Source organism: Betta splendens, chromosome 7, assembly GCF_900634795.4.
Source record: "Betta splendens chromosome 7, fBetSpl5.4, whole genome shotgun sequence".
Classification (NCBI taxonomy): domain Eukaryota; kingdom Metazoa; phylum Chordata; class Actinopteri; order Anabantiformes; family Osphronemidae; genus Betta; species Betta splendens.
Window position 1 is genome coordinate 4363711 of NC_040887.2, and position 18396 is coordinate 4382106.

Genomic DNA, 18396 nt, shown 5'->3' on the forward strand with positions numbered 1-18396 from the left:
CAAAATGTAGTTACACTGTAAAAGTGAAACCCCGATTTAAAAAAAATAAAACAGATAATTAACAAGAGTGTGACGTTTGTTTTGGTTTACGGGCTCTGAAACGCGGGGTTCATGTTAGGCCTTCATTCTCTGAAAGATCAGAGAAAATATAAATAAATTTGTAATTTGATTCAAAGACAAGGCTTCGAACTGGTGAATGGATTTATGCAATAACAGCCTCCCGTAAAAAGTATTGGTATGCACACTGTCTCATATGAACATTTAATGGCTCGCTTCAGCTTATTCAAATAGTCTATAACTGAGCGGATTAAACGGAGACAGACAAGGCAAACCAAGAGCTTTGAATAATTTAACTGCACCACACAGAGAAACGGCGCTGAGAGCTGCTCATGAAGTAATAAAAATACTTTTACACTGTAAATGTTTGAAATGCAAAAGAAACGAGTAGGAAAAAACATCGTGTGTATTGGGCTTCACATTAATAATGCAACGGTTATTTCAGTGAAATGTGCACTAGAGTCTATTCTAGGTGGAAGAGGAGGAGGCCAGGAGACGGCTTTTGGAAAAGTGGGACCAAATTTCAATAAAGAATAATCAGACGGAGTGTTTATTTTGCTGGAGCGACATTCCCAGTGACCCACGGTGACGTGGAGACATCAGGGCTCGCGCGTTGGTGAGATTTGATGCCACCTCGCATCCTCCTCTCCCATCTCAGATACAGCGGCGGGGCTGGAGGAGATCAGATACAAGGTGAGAACTGCACTTGGCCCCGTTGGCTTGGCTGCAGCGCTCTGCAGAGCCTTGTGTGGACACCGGCGTTCACCCAACACCTTGGATTGTATATGCAGATAAAGCCTCCCTCATGCTTTGCCATTATTTTGTCTGATTATTAACATAACACGCCAGATGTTTGTTCATCTCATCTCAAAAAGCCATTATTCATTCCAAGATTCATTAAGAAAAGCTTCGCGTCCTCCCTGAAGAGAGGAACTTTCTTATTAAAAGGATGAATCAAATACGACTCAGGCTTTTGAGAGTGCGCCTGCTGCGAATGGGATTCGCAGCCTTTCCTTAAAAGGTAAAGAGATACATCCGCAAACGCAGGTCGGCGGATTTTTAATCGAATCAATAACAAAGTTTAAATTAGGCAAACTTTAGTCAGGAGGCCATTCAACGCCTCGCTTTCCCCTCCTGCGTCCGACTGTAAATGCTTTGGCACACATGGGCTGGAAGCGGAGGCATCATCAAGCCATTGTTGCACATTTAGCCGCTTCCTCGTTGATTATTTAGTTATCAGCACGAAATGACTCCAGGAAGTGTCTCGGGGAAGCGTTTGGGTTTTGAGCTTTTCTGCAGCTTCTTAAAGTTCATATCGAATTAAAGAGAAACGCGAAAAGGGACAAAACAACGAATTACTGTTTAAGAGTAATACTCATGACGTGTGTGTTGGAGTTGGTGCGCGTAAGTAGGTATGGGGTAAAGGAAATGCTGCACGGACCGAAGCCATGAAATCATAATAATAAAAATAATCAGAAATGATTGTGAGCCATTTTGTTTATTCGTGATTTACATCAACAATGGCGGGGACACACAATTCCGTCTTTCACAGGAGAAACACCAGGAAACGAGCATATTGTTAACATCAATATATAACAAGACGTACATAAAGGTTATATTCAGTGCAAAACAACTACGCTATATCACCAGCACATTAAAATAAAAATTCCCTCACTTTAAAATTGTTTTAATTGTAGCAGGTATTATCATACACAGTAAATGTGCGTCATAGGCAGTTTTAGTTGTTGGGGAAATAGCTTGCGATCAAATCAGAGCTGTGCCACGAGTGTGGAATATAAATTCTGCAAAGGCAATGCTCTGAGTTTAGGTAGTGCCGTGGTACAATCTCAAAATGGTTTGCTTGGCTTGGAGCTAAGTGTCTTCCAAAGACTCACAAATTGTCTTCAACAAGTGTATACTGTATACTGGGTAAATGCTACATACATAACTTAATAATATAAGGTAAGATATAGAACACTTTCAAATTAAAACCATATGAAATCTCTATATTCAGAAATCTCTATTGCAATTCTCCCAGGTTTAGGTAGCATCAAAGGATTTCAAACGATTGCATTTCCCTGGTCATCCTAAAAACATATCTGAGGATCTAATGGCTATGTGTGTGTCGGCCATTCACATGAAAACGAGTAAAACAGTAACAGTAGCAATTAGAATAATGAAACGTGTGGTTTATACATGGGCTCTTCGCCAATGTCACTGCAGCGATGATGGTTCAACACTTACTACTATAGGCTCTGAAATGACGTCCGTGTTATTTTTAAATGCAGCCTATAATCTATTTACAACACAGGTCGGCGTCAGTCGTGTTCTGGCTATACTTTTCATTCTGATATCGTTAAAAATGAAAACTGTAAAAAATAACTACGCCGTTTTCCACCTAACATGCGTTTTAATCGACCCCCCCCCCCCCTTTTTTTTGGTAAGGACGACGTTTCTATTAAAGGAAAAAAAACGCTACAAGCGGGTGTAGCTCTACAGAAAATCCAAATGGAAATGCGAGTCGTGGTACGGTAATCTGGAGGAAGGAGAATTTTTGTCTATTTATGACAGCAATGTTAGTGGGATTCCTGTTCCCTCTTGACAAAATGAAAGGGAGGTCATAAAGTTGGTGCTTTCTGCCTCCTTGTGACTCTTCGTCTGTTTATGGGACCCCCTCTTCTTTCTCTTTTTCAGCCATATAACAATAAAAAGGACCATAAAATCACTCCTTGGTCTCCTCTTTCTCTTCCGCTTCTTTCTCCTCGCCCTCTTCCCCTTCACCGTCCTCGTTGCCCTCTTCCTCGGCCTCGGCTTCAGCCTCACCTCTCTGACCCGGAAACTTGTCTTTGTTGTTTTCCTTTTTCCACTTCATCCTCCTGTTTTGAAACCAGATCTTCACCTGCCGCTCAGTGAGGCTCAGGGCGTGGGACACCTCGATCCGCCTTTTGCGCGTCAGGTAGGGGTTGAAAAGAAACTCCTTCTCCAGTTCAAGAGTCTGGTAGCGGCTGTAGGTTTGCCTCCCATTTCGTCGTCCTGGGGCTTGAATAAAATAAAGCCAGAGGTTAGCTACACCGATCACGGACCCCCATAAAAACATTCACATAACTTTTATTTATTTATAGATTCGCGTCTTCCCCCCCCAAGCATCAATACTAATTATTTAATTCAACTTTCATTCGTCACTTAACACTCTCTTCTAAAAGCCAGGAAAGTTCTTAATTAAAGTTTTGTATATTGGATTTTCCATCAACACTAACATCTATTAGGCCATAAAGGTCCCATAGACAAAGCAATAAAAATCACATTACGTGTGTAATTTCAAAATAATAGTTTTTAATGTTAGAATGATGCCCTGTTTGTGGTATTTACACTTCTGCAGCAGCAATCAACCATCTTGTATTGCTGGGTGACTGTGACAGAACAACGTATTTGTAACAGGGCGGTTGCTGTGAAATCGCAATTCAGAATTTATATTGATATAAATACAATGTCCCATAATTAAACCACGCCAGATTCGGACCAGGTTCGTTTCTGAACTGCAGGAGCCTTCACATCCTATGAGTGACATGGCCTATAGAAGCCTGATTGAGAATTTGAGTCACACGTGCATGCGCGCGCGCGAGCGAGCGAGCGAGCGCGCACGCACAGAGAATAGGGGGAGAAAAATAAGGAGAGAAACAAAAGTATGCACAGAGAAGGATGAGATCAAGCTGCACTGTATCAACACATGTGGACAGGCTAATGATAAATATCTCTCTGAGTAGATAGAAATAAAGCTAACACCTGTGTGGAGTTAATGCAAGTCTGATAGCCTGAACAGAATGATCCATGTGAAGGAGAGGTAATGTCTACAAAGCTCTTATGATTATAGCTGCATGGTCTGAGCCACACTGGCCCTCTGGGTCAAATTACCCCCAAAGCCCTAAAACCCGGATTGTGGATAATCGGGGCATGTTGTGTGTCAGCTAACCCTCCTGTCACTCTGCATGCTATTGGTGTGTGTGACACAATCATATTTAAAGCTATGACTTATTCATCCTCCTCGTAGTTTGTGAAATATCTAATGTGAACGATAATTGATTTCAAAGAGCTTGTGTCATAAGCTGTGATCAGCAATTCAGCGTTTAAAGACACCTCTGAAAGCAACAACTCAGCCCTGTATGGACATGTGCTGCAGAGTTACAGCAGCCTGCAGTGCAGGTTGTATGTGCCCCATCATGTTCCTTCACTTATTTCGTTTTATAGTTTGGAGAGTCGCTCGTGTAAACTCGGGCATATCTAACACACGTGCATTCAAACACATACACGCAGACAGACCCGGTGGCACGCTCACGCACACGCACGCACGCACGCACATACTAACAGCAAGAATAGGAAATAATTGTATGATTCTGACCGTGGGGTCTCATCCAAGGGAACATGAGACTGGGAGAGGAGTTTTGATTTAAGTGGCCTTGTCCTTCTCCGGGGTTAGAGCTGCTCGACGATTTACAGTCTGGGTATTGCGCTAGGCTTGCGTCTTGCTGGGTACCATAAAGCGTTTGCCTCGGAAGGGCTTCATATCCATAAAATTTCGTCGCGTCTCCGTGGCACGCCAGAGCGCAGGGGTTTTGCTGGTATCCGGGATTGGAGATCCCCGTGGTCCCGTGGTGGAAAAAGTCCTGCACATGGTGGGACGGGTGCTGAAAGCCCGGCGCGGCGGCTCCGGGTCCGTACACGAGCGTGTGGCTGCGGGCAACGCTTTGTGGAAACCTGCAGTCGTAGTAAGTTGGCTCCAGTGACTCGCCGCCTTTGTACTTGGAAAAAAGAGGGTTAACAAAATAGGAGCTCATGTTTGGTTAGCATCAAGCAGACGGGTTCTCTCGCGGTAGAATATCTCCTTTAGGATGATGGCAGCCTTTTGTTTGGGGTCCCAACTCGCACAGCGCGCACAGGCAGACAAACCGGAACTGGGAGAAACGCTGCCCCTTTGGACAATCTACGGCAGCTCTCTCTGAGTCGTTCCTCTCATCGGATTTCTCTCGCAGTCCTGTGTGTGCGCGCGCGCGCGTGTGTGTGTGTTTTCCTGGGTTTGCAGGCTCAGACCCGGCTCATGGCATGTGCTTTGGCGGTGCGTTTGCTAAGGTTAAAGCTGGCTTGCTCGACCGGCACAGTCACAGACGCTGCTCTTTTCTGTCTTTTTCCTTTTTTTAGCTTCCCACCCAACCACCCCCACCACATGCGCGCACCCCCCCTCCACGCTCCTCCGCCCCCCCCCACCCCTTCATCTTTCTGCGACCGGTCAGACGAGGGCCCTACGTATATCCACCTTGAGAGGAGCTGCACTAATCATAACCAACAACCTAAGAGGCTTTAATCATGATCAGTGATATGTCTTTTTCAGAACGCTTTGTTTATAAGCCGACCGAGTTATGAACTGCTAGAATAGAAAGACCACGGAGTATGGTGCACTTCCACTACAGCCTCAATTTATAGTTTAGCTTGTTGTCTTTACGTGGGGGTTACGAGGTGTGTAAAAGCTGGAAGGGTTTCCTCTTTATAAACGGTTAAAGCTGTTATGAGCTGGCGTTTGCCCTCTCAGGCCCTGGCGAGGCTTTTACACCGATTCCTACAAAATAGACCCATTTGACCTTTTATGGGCTCCACTGGGTCAACATGGCGTTGAGGGACTCACGAAGACCATCTTTAATATAACACAAAAACATCGTCCTGATGTCAATAATAACACAATGAAAGCTTCGGCGTGTTGGTGCGCAAGTGAAATGATTTTAAGACAGAACCTCGGTGTTATAGAGTAAAGGCCAGCACGACCCACTTGCACCAATCGCTGTAAAACACAGACACAAGCAAATATAAACACGACCTACGAATACTAGGTGCCACTTACTGACCCTATAAAACCGACGAGGATACGCAGTAAATCTCCCACATGGAGGAGTTCATAAAATGTTACACTGGATGTTTAGCTACAATCAGCGCGCGCACAGTCCCCGGATCCGTACAGGCTCCCTCTCCAAATATGCCGGCGTGGTTTTGGTGGAGTTACTGACGTTTTATACATCATCGTAAAATATGAAAGGCGCACTGGGCGAATTTATAGACCTTTCACACTCTATAAATATGCAGATTGCCAATCATTGTTGCACATTTCTTGGGGACTGTAACTGCTGGCACAGATGTTACCACCGTCAAATATTGAGGCTAGAAATGAACGGCAACTCTTAAACGAACAGTGTAGCACTTATGCTTTATTCATTTACATACGCATTTATTGTTATTTTAAGTTATTGTATTGTGTAATATTTGGTTCTATAATTCGTGTATTTTTGTCATTTATTATACTCCCGTATAAATAATATATTTTCAATCACTTATTTTTTAATATTCATCCTTAAAACCAATAACACGCAGTGCTAAAAATACACATACGCGTCAAACACTGAATGCATTTTTACCCCGTATTAATCCAGAAATTGCTGTCTTCCTCACTATAAACAAAATGTGTCCGCACAAAATTCATATTTTTTCATAATAAGTAACACGTTTAAAAAATATTAATATTAAACCTGACATTTAAGAACGTAAGCAATTTCACTAAAATAAAGCCTCATAAATGAACATGAGTAAATAAACATGAGCCTCACAACATAAGAGAAATAGAAACAGTAGTGAAATGAGAGCAAACACAGAGAATAAGCTGGGACGCACGTTTTTATCCGAACACAACAAGCAGCTCACCGCGATACAAAGTGCCGCTCTGTGGCCTATTACACCAAATGCGGTTGGTGATCATATCTGTCATTTTGTCATCGATAGGTTACTCCTCATCCTTCAGCCAAGCCACAGAGCTGTAAAAAGCCCGTTGACGCACAGACTTTCCTCAAAACGTGGACCAACAGCGTCATCTAGTGTCGAGAGGCCTCTCCAACCTCAGCCCAATCCACCAATCAGAAACCACTGCGATGTGGCCAGAGTCTCCCCGTGTGTCCAAACCGTGTGTGCGCCCGGGCTTTTCCTTAAATAAAGCAGCTGTTTACCTTCAAATGTGTAACTACATGCGTCAGTCTCCTCTGGGTTCCCAGCAGACTGTAAATGGACGTTGCTTTGCGTCTCCTGCCTGTCATGGCCGCTACCCTCTTCCACACAGGAGATGGCTACAGCACCGCTGTTTATGCATAATAACTATCGACGTTTCCCCATCTAATTGTAGGCTAATAGACATCTTCTGTGATGAAGTGCAGGGGGGTTGCGGCCGGCAGATCAGGAAAAAGTCTCCTGAACAGTGCGCATGACTCTCCTTTGAACGTCCACCAGCGTCCATTAAACCATAAAGTAATTTAGCCCAGACGTCTAGCCAGTTAGTCGAGTTTGCTTTGTTCGTCTGCATTTGAGACAAACAGCCGTGCTCCAACAGGGGCTGTAAAACTGGCATTTTTGCCCGAGTTGAGCGGAAATGCACAGGATTGGCCTTTGAAATTACTGCATCCTGTCCGTATTGTTCGCCATCACAAAAAGGCAATTTAGGCCGATCCCAGGAAACAAACGCGAGACATGGGAAATTGTCTCTCACTTCAACCTCGAGCGTCTCACATTCTGTGATCGTCTGCGGGCTTGGCAAACGCACGAGGCGATCCATGCGTTTGTTTATCGTTTCCAGGACATCTATTAAAACACTCCGTGTCTGTGATCGGTATTTACACGCGCTGAGCTTGAAATTACTTGCACAAATACTTTGCAGACACTTCAACCACGTACAGAGTGCGGACGTCGAAATAGCACAAATTACTCCTGTGCTTGGTTTTGCTTTTCCCACATATTCTGTGTACTTTTAAAATGAACTATACTGTACGTCGCCCATTAATTAGACCATAAACGCAACATTAGCATGAATTATTCACAGCAAACTCGACGCCTATTCTTTTAGGAGACATTCGCTCCGTCTTTCATTAGACCAAACGCAGCTGTTTATGTTTATTTGATGCGTGTGCAGGTATTATTAAGCATAACTTCGCGTGTAGATGGGTGAGACTTAAAATAGGCTCATTAAGGCTCCGGTTTATAGCAACGCACAGCAAATTTCAAACAACGTCGTCTTGTTAAAGCCTTCACTCAGTTGCCTACGTTACGTTTTCCACCACGCTATTATTTGCAGTGGCAGAGCTCATTTAGGCCTTAGCTGTACTTGGAGGAATGCTTGCTGGCTAAAACTATTAGAGCCAGAACCGTGGAGGCATATTTAACATTCATGTGTTTGTAATATGCAGCCCAGCCAATAATTATTTGCAAACTTTTCTTCCTGTGGTTTTTCAGCCAACACAATGCTCCCATTCTGTTTGTTGGGCCCTCCGCTCTGCCGTGTGCTAATTTGTGTGTCGGTCGCAAACATGATATCCACTGAGTCACAATAAATACAGATACAAGAACTTAGTGATTATGTTTATATTTGCAGACGTCTATCTCTACACTATAATTAAACTTGTAGCCTACAGTCAAAAAAGAGATGCACAAATACAGCAACAGCTATCACAAAATACAAGACAAACAAGTCAAACCGCAGATGTTCTGTTTCTGTACAAAATACTGCACCTGCACAACAAGGCACAAAGGAAATAATCATGAAAGGAAAAGAAAATTCACATCATAAATTATGCTTTGTGAAATTCAAAAGAATTCAAGTATTCTCTTTCTTCGGACCGTTTTAACGCATCCGAACGACGCTTCTACAATTTCTGTTACAAAAGGACAAACATAAGTAGCCTATTACGAAGGAAAAGTAGAATGTAATAAGATTATCAGCTGTTTTTTTCTCTTGTTACGCTGAACACATAATTATGCGCTGGAAAATAACAGTGAGCATCAAACAATGTTGAAGTTAGGATTAATACAAAATCCAACAAACTGATAAATATGTAGGAGGCATGTGAGTGTGTTGGTACATCTGTGTTGTCCATGTCACTAGTGGTTACTATGGTTGTTTTCACACTGGAGTCCTAATTATTGCTCTTTGCTGTCGGTCTTTTCTTTGTTCATTTTCTTCATCTTCATTCGTCGGTTCTGAAACCAGATTTTGACCTGTCTCTCGGTCAGATTCAGGACTCTAGCGACCTCGTACCGGCGGTCTCTGGTGAGGTACATATTAAACAAAAACTCCTTCTCCAGTTCGAGAGTCTGGTACTTTGTATAAGGGCATCGCTTCTTCCTTGTGGAGCGGGCGTGTATCCAATTTGCCACAGGGTTATCTGCAAATAAAAACCATAACAATCATGAAGACACAACAGCAACAGGGGCAACGCTGTGACATTTTCAGAGCTGAATCGCTGGAAAACGACGTTCCCATAAGTCTTGTGCTTTTAGAATAAACGCCTCTGCATTTTAACAAGTTCACGAGAAGATGCTACAATTACAATCTCAAATTAAACGGGGTTTAGTGTTTACGTACACATGTGTGCAGATAATAGACATTTTAAAGAAGGATTTTCAACCGTAGACTACCAAAGCCTACAGTGATGTGCTTTCTTGTCCCTTAACTTGTGAGTAACACCGTCGTAAAATACTCAATGCGCTTATTCACTTTATTGGCCCATAAAATGGCCTGTGGTTCAAGCCTTTACAGGTCCGTGGTGAAAGTCGAGTATGTCCCTACATTCCTCAAGTTGACTGGAAGAGTCATGTGAATTTGTTTTGGACCCAGAGAGGACAGCACATTTGCATTAGTAACTATATGCACATAGTCTCATTCTCGTGTGTGTGAATAAGGGTGTTTTACAGCTGGGGATTAAATAGAGCCCAATGTGGCTTTCCCCTCACAGGATGGGCTTACATAAAAACACAGCACTGAAAGTCGGCGTTTTAGCGCTTGATGTGCAGGCACGGGGTCAAAACGTGGCCGTAAAACGGAGCAGAAGACGCTGTTTTGATGAATATCGATTCAGATGTCGCGTTGCGTTTGTTCGTCTAATAAAAACGCACGTCGCGTGTTTTTCACATTATGTAACATCCTTCCAAATTCAACGTCTTCCTGTAGGTTTGAGTCCATGTTTACAACCCCGTCTGGTTTTATAGCCCCAATATTAGCCTAGTGGCGTTTGTCTTTTATAGTTCCTAAAGCGTCCCCCCTAAAGCAGAGGCGACTCCGAGCTGAGCAGAAAAGGGAGAATGGGACATCTTATAATTTGACTTTATGTACGACGATAAAGTGCCTGAAAGCAAAAGCAGGTTTACACAGAACCAAAGTAAAACTCCCAGCCGCGTGTAAGAGATTGTAGAGGCTTCAACTTACTCGGATCCAGCTCCGGTTTCTCGTCTTTATGTTTCCCCGAAGCCAGGAGCTCCGACTCGGGAGACGGAATATTTTGCTGCGTCTTGTCTCGTATGTCAGTGGACGAGCAGTACAGATAGTCCGTGTAGGTCCGTCCGCTGGAGCCGAGACACTCGCCGGCTCTGTGCTCCTGGAAGGCGTCAGGCTTCAGCCCATAGTGCCTGCTGTTTCCCGGATAGCCATGGAAAGGCACCGCGCCGGATATCGGCTCCAGCCATGAGCGCATATACCTCGAGTCTGTGCCTAAGTGAGGTTGGTGACTGTATGGATGGTAGACCACTGATGACTGGGTGTGTACGGGGGCCCAGGAGGTGGAGAAGACGGGTGGCTTGGGTGCGAAGCTGCAGGAAGGATAGTCGGCGCACTCCGGTACTAGGGACGTCGGACGAGGGCCGGCTGGGTGAGACACGGGCGCCGAGAACCGAGTCGCAGCAAGGACATCGTCGTTTTCATGGTTGATCAAGGAGTCCACATAATAATTACTTATGGGACCCGTGGTCGACATGTCGAAGCCTCCCCGACTCTTTTACATGCATCCGATTATTATATGGAGTGTATGTGTACTTTTTTATCTAGCCATAGAACAATCAAGGCAGGTAATTATTTCCCTGCGCTTCCTTGGCTGCTATTGGCTGCGCCGCTGACACGTGATTATATTTACCCCCACAAAAATTGTACAGTGGATCAATGCGCCACTGATCCTGGGATACCAATGCACATAAATGGGATTAAAGAATGTGTTCTTTGCTGTTTTCCTGGACGTATTAGAGGTAATTCCAACGACCCTGCTTCTTTATGACAATAATATGCTGCCGTAGTCTTATTACTGAATCCTTCTCTCGTCGCAGAACAGACCTGCGCACATTGGGCTGCGACTAAAGCCGAGCGAGGCACTATTTGATGGTGTAATCAATCTGTGTCTGGCAAAATCGTAGTCCCACGTTTTTACAATGTATAGCGTTACAGCATCGGGGTGATTCTGGAATCGCTGGCGCGTCTTATCTGTATTAAACCAGCCGCGCATTTAATAAAGTGAAATGTTTATAAGTTCCAGTGAATTTCTGTTTATTTTCTCAAGACACCGTAGCTGCATAGACTAGACAGAAGACAGAGAGATGCGCGTTACAACAATAAAGTTTGCACTATTTTAACGAGGGAGCAACACACCAAACATTTCCTAAACGGGATCTTTGCAGATAGAAGAGGAGGGGGTTGTGATTCTGGACAAGTAGCCCACTGCAGCGGGCTTTGGGCTCTTCGGCAAGTCCCCGTTCGTGCTTTTATGCCCATCAATAAATTTTAACGAGAACCATTTGATTGTTCATAAACGTGTCGTTAATAAGACTGCGTCAGAGTTCGGCATAAAAAATCATCATGCAAATCATCATCACCACCGTTGTATGCACGTGAAGGCGCTCATATCAAACGAGAAAGGCCGCGGCAGGAGGAGTGGGGATGGGGAGCGAGCCACGGGTCGACTATGAACGCTATCATAACACGGATAATGTTGCAGCTGAAGTTGACTGCTTTCTGCTGTAATTCTGCAGCTCGACTAGTGACCCTGAACTCATTTGCAGGGCTGCAGCGACACAGCAAAAACAATACAAATAGACGGCGATGCAGGAGCAGCCGAAGACGTCTGCAGTGTCACATGAAACACAATTAGACCAACTGTGGCATAAACACTGAAGGTTTAATGCGTAAGTGCGCGCTGAGTGATGGAGATAACTGCCAAATGCTTTAGTAAATCCTACTAAATGCGATACGTGTGTGAGAAGGTAGTGCAGAAGTGTTTGTGCATTTTGTTTATGATACTGACGAATGTTGCTGTGATGCGCATATTGCTGTGGTTTTGGTGGTGCGTAATCCCTGGTTTGTTGACAATTTGTCGTCGTTCTTGTAATGAGGGACAGCAGTTGGTGGAGAGGAAATTATAGAAGCGTTGAGGTACAAACTCATGAGAGGCTAAATTCCAGGCTGTGTAGACATGACAGTCGTCGAGTGCAACAGAAAAGAAAAGCAACTGCATTAAATGTTAGTGGCGCAGACGAAGATGCCACATTTCACTGTGCTGGAATTGCGCAGCTGTCGCCCTGTGTGCCAGGAATTACAGAAAATAAAATGGCCACAAGGAAATTAAAAAAAATGTCAATAAATGAAATAATTGAACTGTGTAGTGCATCTGTAGACAAATAAAATCAAGCTTTTCCTTTGTCAGCGTCAAATTAAAACGGGTAGATTATGTCATCAGTCGCTCTACATTCATCAAAATGATTTCTCACGCTACAGAATTAACTGCTACATTTCTCATTAGTTAGACCGGATCACGTAAAACTCAATCTGAGCGGTTCAGGCGTCAGCGAGAGGAATGTTTGTCATGGCTGCTGAGTTCAGATTCAACCATGAAATTTAAAAGGCCAGACGCCAGACCTTAACCCGGATAACGCCGAACGCTGTCCTGGTGTGTGAGCTGATGGATGCGCTGGTCTGCTTCTATGCAGCAACTCCCCACTTCTGCAGAGAGGAGACTATTTACTAAATATAGCAGATCTTAAATCAGATTATCCTTAAGTTGTGTGTTTCCTGTAGGTTGAAGGTCTTAGTCCGTTTATTCGCTCGTGACATTAAATCGAGTAAAATGTCCTAATCTGTTACCACAGCACGTTGTCACACAGATACATTATAGACTATTTGCCTGGAAAGAAAACTTCTACTGTTTGACTTAATGCCTGTAACTCTGTGTGTGTTCGCGTGCGTTCATGAGAATTAAGCATTTTTTCATGATCATTTACATTTAATGTGCTACAATAAAATATTTAGAAATAAGCATCTGTTTGTTGTCGTTTTTCCTCCAATTGCTTTTATTTCAACACAACTGGAACAAACAGACCGTTCAAATGATAATGTCATGGAACGTTTATGCATATGCGTATGAAACCTTCGTCGTTCATATTTTCTCCTCTTTCTTTATCTAAATCCGTGTCCGTACAGAACCAACGCTATGTTTCGCTGATTTAACATACGCACAACCACCAGCAGATAACAATTAGCACAGAAAGCAACAACACACAAGTAAAAGCCATTAAAAATATCAGTCTGTTAATAATTTAGCATCGTCCATGGTTTAATGAAAAAGTGAAGATTTTTTTATTTTTATAATACAAAATTACCAAGTTGCTTCTGAAGCATCACGTCACACAAGTCTGTACTGGATGTTATGTTTAATCATCAAATGCAAACTGATTCAAATGTTTATGAAAGTTCAATTAATCAGAAACGATGCATGAAACTGATGATCAATCAAGGACAATGCCGCCTCCAAGATTTTGTCTACTACTCGATAAAGCACTCCATTCATAAGAACAGAACAAATCCATTTTAGACGACTATATGCTTGGACAGCATGACGCAGGCGACATGCCGATGGGCTCTCTGTCGCATGTTTACAGCAGCTCTGCTGAGGCGGACAGGGTTGTTTTTGTTTCAGATTTGATCTTTTTCATTACAGCTTTAAATTTTTATATTTCAGGAGACGCTACCGGACAAAAACACCACGGCGAGTCTCCGTTTGGGTGTAACCGAGGTGCCGCGGTGCACTGACGCCACATAGTATAAATTACTAGGGAAGACTTTACGGATCTTCAGTCCAATATCAAATTCCCCATAGAAAAAAAATAACTGCAAATTAAGATAATCAACGGAACTGCACGTAATAAAAGACCAAATCTTCAGACATCAGCGTATGAACTGCAGAGACAGATGACAGTGATTCATCCTCGCTGTCAGGTGAGGCTGAACTTTGGACTCTGCTGCGAACAGCGCAACCAGTTTGTGTATTTCCTGATGAACCAAACAAACGACCTCAGCTATGCACGGGAACGTAACTTCCCTAAACCGACAGACACGTACTGTCACGTTGACGCGACTACAACGTAGTGAGTAATGGAACATATTGTCAGATCTAAGATGCCTCCACACATGGCCCCGCCCTCACAAACACACCCCTGGCTGACAAAACATATAAAAAGGCCAAGTTTGAAAAAGTCCTGTAGGAAAATATTAAATGCAGCGCCGTGGTGATATTGCTTTTGAATGTAGACCACCTCGAACTTGCTCGGATGTGCGACAGACAGTAGCTCAACCGGAAGTGTTTAGTGTTTCTCTAAGCATGAGACAATCTGTTCTGACGTGTGTTGGTTCTGACGTGATGCTGTATTATCCATAAGCTGCGAGCTTCGGGAATGTGCTTTCTCTAAATAAAACACGATAAATGCACCACTACACAACCCAAAGCTTTCAATTAAATCTTGCTTTTTACGCACGGCGCAGCATGAATCAATTAGTGACTTATATCAATGTGTATTCGAGTCATATTACACACGGTAAATCCTCATGAACATCTAATTTTATTTATAAAGGCTCGTCCTCTGAACAGCATCGCACAACCGAGGCAGTGAGATGCAGCCACGTGTTTATCTTTGCTACTATAACGGTACCACAGGCTACAGCTACACGTTAGCACTTTGGTTAAAACCATCCACACATACACTGTTTATATCTATAGTACAAGTTCAGAAGCCCACTGTTCAATAAAAATGAGTGAGGCCTGTGATTAAGTTTCTGAAGAACGATACGAAAACGTCTTTCGTAGCTAAAAGAGCAAAATATTTCTGCTATGAAAATTATTTCATTTTCCAAAAGTCTAGGTAGATTTTTGTTTTATCATAAATGTTGCTTCCCTGTGGAGAAAAATAAAAAATCAATGCAATAGGAGAAAATTATTTCAGATATTAATAATAATGTTAATATGTTTTTAAAAGTTGTTTTTACAAGCCACACATATGGTCCCCTTTCAATGTTAATGATCGAAATATTACAAATTTAGAATTATTTTCCTTTTTGAAAATTTCCCGAAAGTGACAAAAGTTAATTTCCCTGGTAATAAAAGTTTGATTTAATAAAAAACTCCATGATGTCCATGTTCCTGTGTATCACATGAAAACCAGAATGCGCGTGAAAACAGGAGAAAAGCCGTTGGCAGTAACACTTCGTGAGCTGTCCCTGAGTGGCTGGCCACAGGTTTCAGTTCCTGTAGGCCACTACAAAGAGGAATAAATTGCTTTATGTGTATATGGTTTTAGGGCGCATCTCTGCAGCTCTCGGGGCTGTTTCGGCGCTGTAAAGTCTTAGTGGGGCATTCCAAGAGAGACACTCATTCACAGAGCTGAATGAAAGTGACTTTGGATTCCAGACTGTCTCATCCAGTTGCACTGCCGCCAAAGGGAGGGGGGGCTGAGAAAACAAGGGGAAATAGTGACCAGAGCAAACACTGGAGAATGGACTGTTCGATAAATACATTACTGTTCTCTTTCAGAGAAATCTTTCATTATTTCTTTGGGTCCTTTTGATTAATTGTACCTTTGCTAAAACCTTATTGTTCATTAGTATTTACAGTCGCCAGAGGCTCAATCTGATGCTATATGGCTTTCAGTGCACAGTAAACAAAAGCTCATTCTATTTCATTACCGGCCGGAAAAATCAGCTTCAAAAATCCTCACCATAAAATAAAGCCAGCTCCATTAACAAAGTCTTATAACGCTTATAATGCTCGCAAAACACGCACAACTATTATTAGGGAGTCATCATTAATACACCCACTTGCCTGTTAAAATAATTTCGTATTTTAATGTTCGATCTATTTTTTGATTAGAAGTTTCCAAAAAGTTAGAAAAAGTGGAGCTTTCGGGGAATTCCAGAATAAAATATTTCATACGGGGCCGGAAACAGTAGCCTTTGAAACGACGCATGTCCAGCTAAGATCAGTTTCCTGTTGCACAGTCCAACGATCAGATAAACGCCTCGTATGTGTGACACCTAAGCATCCATCTATCAACGCACATATCAGAGCTCAACGCAGCAGAGAACACCACGACGAACCAGACAGCCAGCGATGACAGGCGCAATACAACACATCCTAAAATTTTACCCCATGTTGTTTACAACCTATTCTCTCTCTGGGAAGGTTTTACAGCCCACCACAAAATAACAGCAAAGAAAGAAAACGTCTCTGTCCAAGGTATTGCAGCCCAGTTCATTTACAATGCCATTTGCGGGAAGCCTGGTGACTATAGGGGTAATTCGGCGGAAATTGTGCCCTTGATGAAGACGAACTGACGTAATCAAGGCAGTTTCTTGTTGCCGAGCCAGGAAGCCAACCCCAACAACATGAAACTACCTAAACCACGCTTCAGCTTCGCGCAAAAGGGGGTTTAAATCCATGGAAAGGACCATGCATGCAAAAGCCAAGTCAGGATTAACACTATCCAGCACAAAGAGACAAGGCGAGTACCAGCACATTGAAACGCGCCGGGGCTAAAACCAAGCAGGACGCTGCTAGTGCGCAGTTTAGACAGCCGCACGTCTCACGCGCTTTATTGGCAGAAAACGGTGACAGTCGTGTTATGCCATTGTTGTGATTGCATAGACTGTATTGCAGCAGCTCAGCACAGCCACGTCTCCAGCTGCACCAAATAAGCAATCTAAAAATAGGCGAAGTATGCAGAAACAATGGACTAATAATCAGCAGCGAACAATGAGTGCAGTGATAAAGAGGCAGAAAACACCAGCGCAGAAACCAATATCAGCTATATCGACATTAACAAGCGTGCACCATTAGCGTCAGCAAGAGCTATCAGGCAAGTTCCTCTGACAGATGGGAGACTCTCCAGAACAGGAAATAAAGTAAATCTGAGTCCTACCTTCACTTGCGTCCTGCACGCGCCCGCACGGTGCGTTAGTTATCCACGTGTTTGCCGTGATGCTTGTTGTTATTGCTCCTGCAGCCGCCGCTTTGCTCCCATCCACCATCTTTCTTATCATCTGCTCCCATGAAGCTCCATTATCCCGGGGGGGAAGCGGCTGCTCCCCGCAGCCCAGCGCCTCGCCTGGACCCCGCACATCGCAGTGTCTGCTGTGTGGATTAGCCCTCCTCCACGCACACCTTTAAATGCATCTTTACTGCTGCAGCACATTATATTTGCAGATCATAAAATCCACCCCCAACGCTTTCCAGGGCGAACCTGACATTAGAATTTTATGACCTCGACTTACTGTGGTCACCTGGATAATATTTAAATCAACGTTATGGTCTCTCACTTCTATTAAAACTGCCATGATCTCCGTCTCTCATCCGCAGTGTCTCTCCCTCCCTCTCATTTTCAACACTATGCCAGGGGAAGGACAAAGTTGGTAATACCTTTCCGTTTCCTCCTCCGTTTATTGTTATGGAATCGTTTGCCATGACAGAGCTCAGTATCATCGTATGCATGCATGTTACACAGCAGCAGACACCAACCAGGAGGCTGCAAAACATCCGTTAAGCGTCTCCACAGTGGCCTGCGCGCGTGCAGGGTTCGTTTGCTTCATTTTATAGTTTAAATATTGTGTCGAGGTATTTTGCCCTAATTGTTCCAATGCTGTTGCAAGTTGCGGCATCTGTGTGTGTGTGTGTGTGTGTGTGTGTGTGTGTGTGTGTGTGTGTGTGTGTGTGTGTGTGTGTGTGTGTGTGTGTGTGTGTGTGCGCGCGCACAAAGGAGAAAAATAATAAATGGCTATTCAGTTATTATAAGATGACACATGCATGTATATTATATTTGTTCCCATCCCCGCTATGCGTGAGTGTATGTGTATCTGTGGGTGCATAAATGAACGTCTGTCTGCGTGGGTGAGATCCTTCAGGAGAAGTTGTAAACTGCACTCTGCTCCCGTTCTCGGCTCTCTCTGTTGAGCTTCTTGAGCTTCATGCGTCTGTTTTGAAACCAGATCTTGACCTGTCTGTCGGTCAGGTTGATACTCCGACTGATCTCCAGGCGGCGCTCCCGAGACAGATACATGTTGAACAAAAACTCCTTCTCCAGCTCCAGAGTCTGGTGCTTTGTGTAGGGACAGCGCTTTTTTCTTCCACTTTTAGCTTTTAACCAGCTTCCCGTCGTCTTTCCCGCGGATAAATCATCTACCGGAGC

The 18396-nt window shown here is 43.6% G+C and overlaps 3 protein-coding genes and 1 long non-coding RNA gene across 6 annotated transcripts in view; 1 reads left to right on the forward strand and 3 right to left on the reverse strand.

Annotated features, from left to right (window-relative positions):
* The window catches only part of hoxc10a (homeobox C10a), a 51494-nt gene that overhangs the window by 30241 nt on the left and 2857 nt on the right, over positions 1–18396 (reverse strand). The window contains exons 2-3 of one of the 3 annotated variants that reach the window (XM_029155542.3): positions 17134–18386; positions 2958–3096 (exon numbers count right to left, since the gene is read on the reverse strand). In XM_029155542.3, coding sequence (XP_029011375.2) covers positions 18109–18386 — 278 coding nt within the window. In that variant the 3' untranslated portion in view covers positions 2958–3096; positions 17134–18108. Of the gene's footprint in view, positions 1–2957; positions 3097–13396; positions 15668–17133; positions 18387–18396 lie in introns of those variants that run through there. The other 2 variants (XM_055510254.1, XM_055510253.1) reach the window with 2 other exon arrangements.
* hoxc8a (homeobox C8a) lies at positions 1540–5260 on the reverse strand. Its single transcript, XM_029155554.3, has 2 exons — positions 4454–5260; positions 1540–3096 (listed from the first exon to the last, which is right to left on the reverse strand). The coding sequence occupies exons 1-2, from the start codon at positions 4887–4889 to the stop codon at positions 2780–2782; spliced, it is 753 nt and encodes a 250-aa protein (XP_029011387.1). The 5' UTR covers positions 4890–5260; the 3' UTR covers positions 1540–2779.
* Positions 8482–11035, reverse strand: hoxc9a (homeobox C9a). Its single transcript, XM_029155552.2, has 2 exons — positions 10337–11035; positions 8482–9296 (listed from the first exon to the last, which is right to left on the reverse strand). The coding sequence occupies exons 1-2, from the start codon at positions 10878–10880 to the stop codon at positions 9052–9054; spliced, it is 789 nt and encodes a 262-aa protein (XP_029011385.1). The 5' UTR covers positions 10881–11035; the 3' UTR covers positions 8482–9051.
* LOC129604325 (uncharacterized) lies at positions 11065–13202 on the forward strand. The gene is made up of 2 exons (XR_008695128.1): positions 11065–11145; positions 11953–13202. It is a non-coding gene; the product is annotated as an uncharacterized LOC129604325 (long non-coding RNA).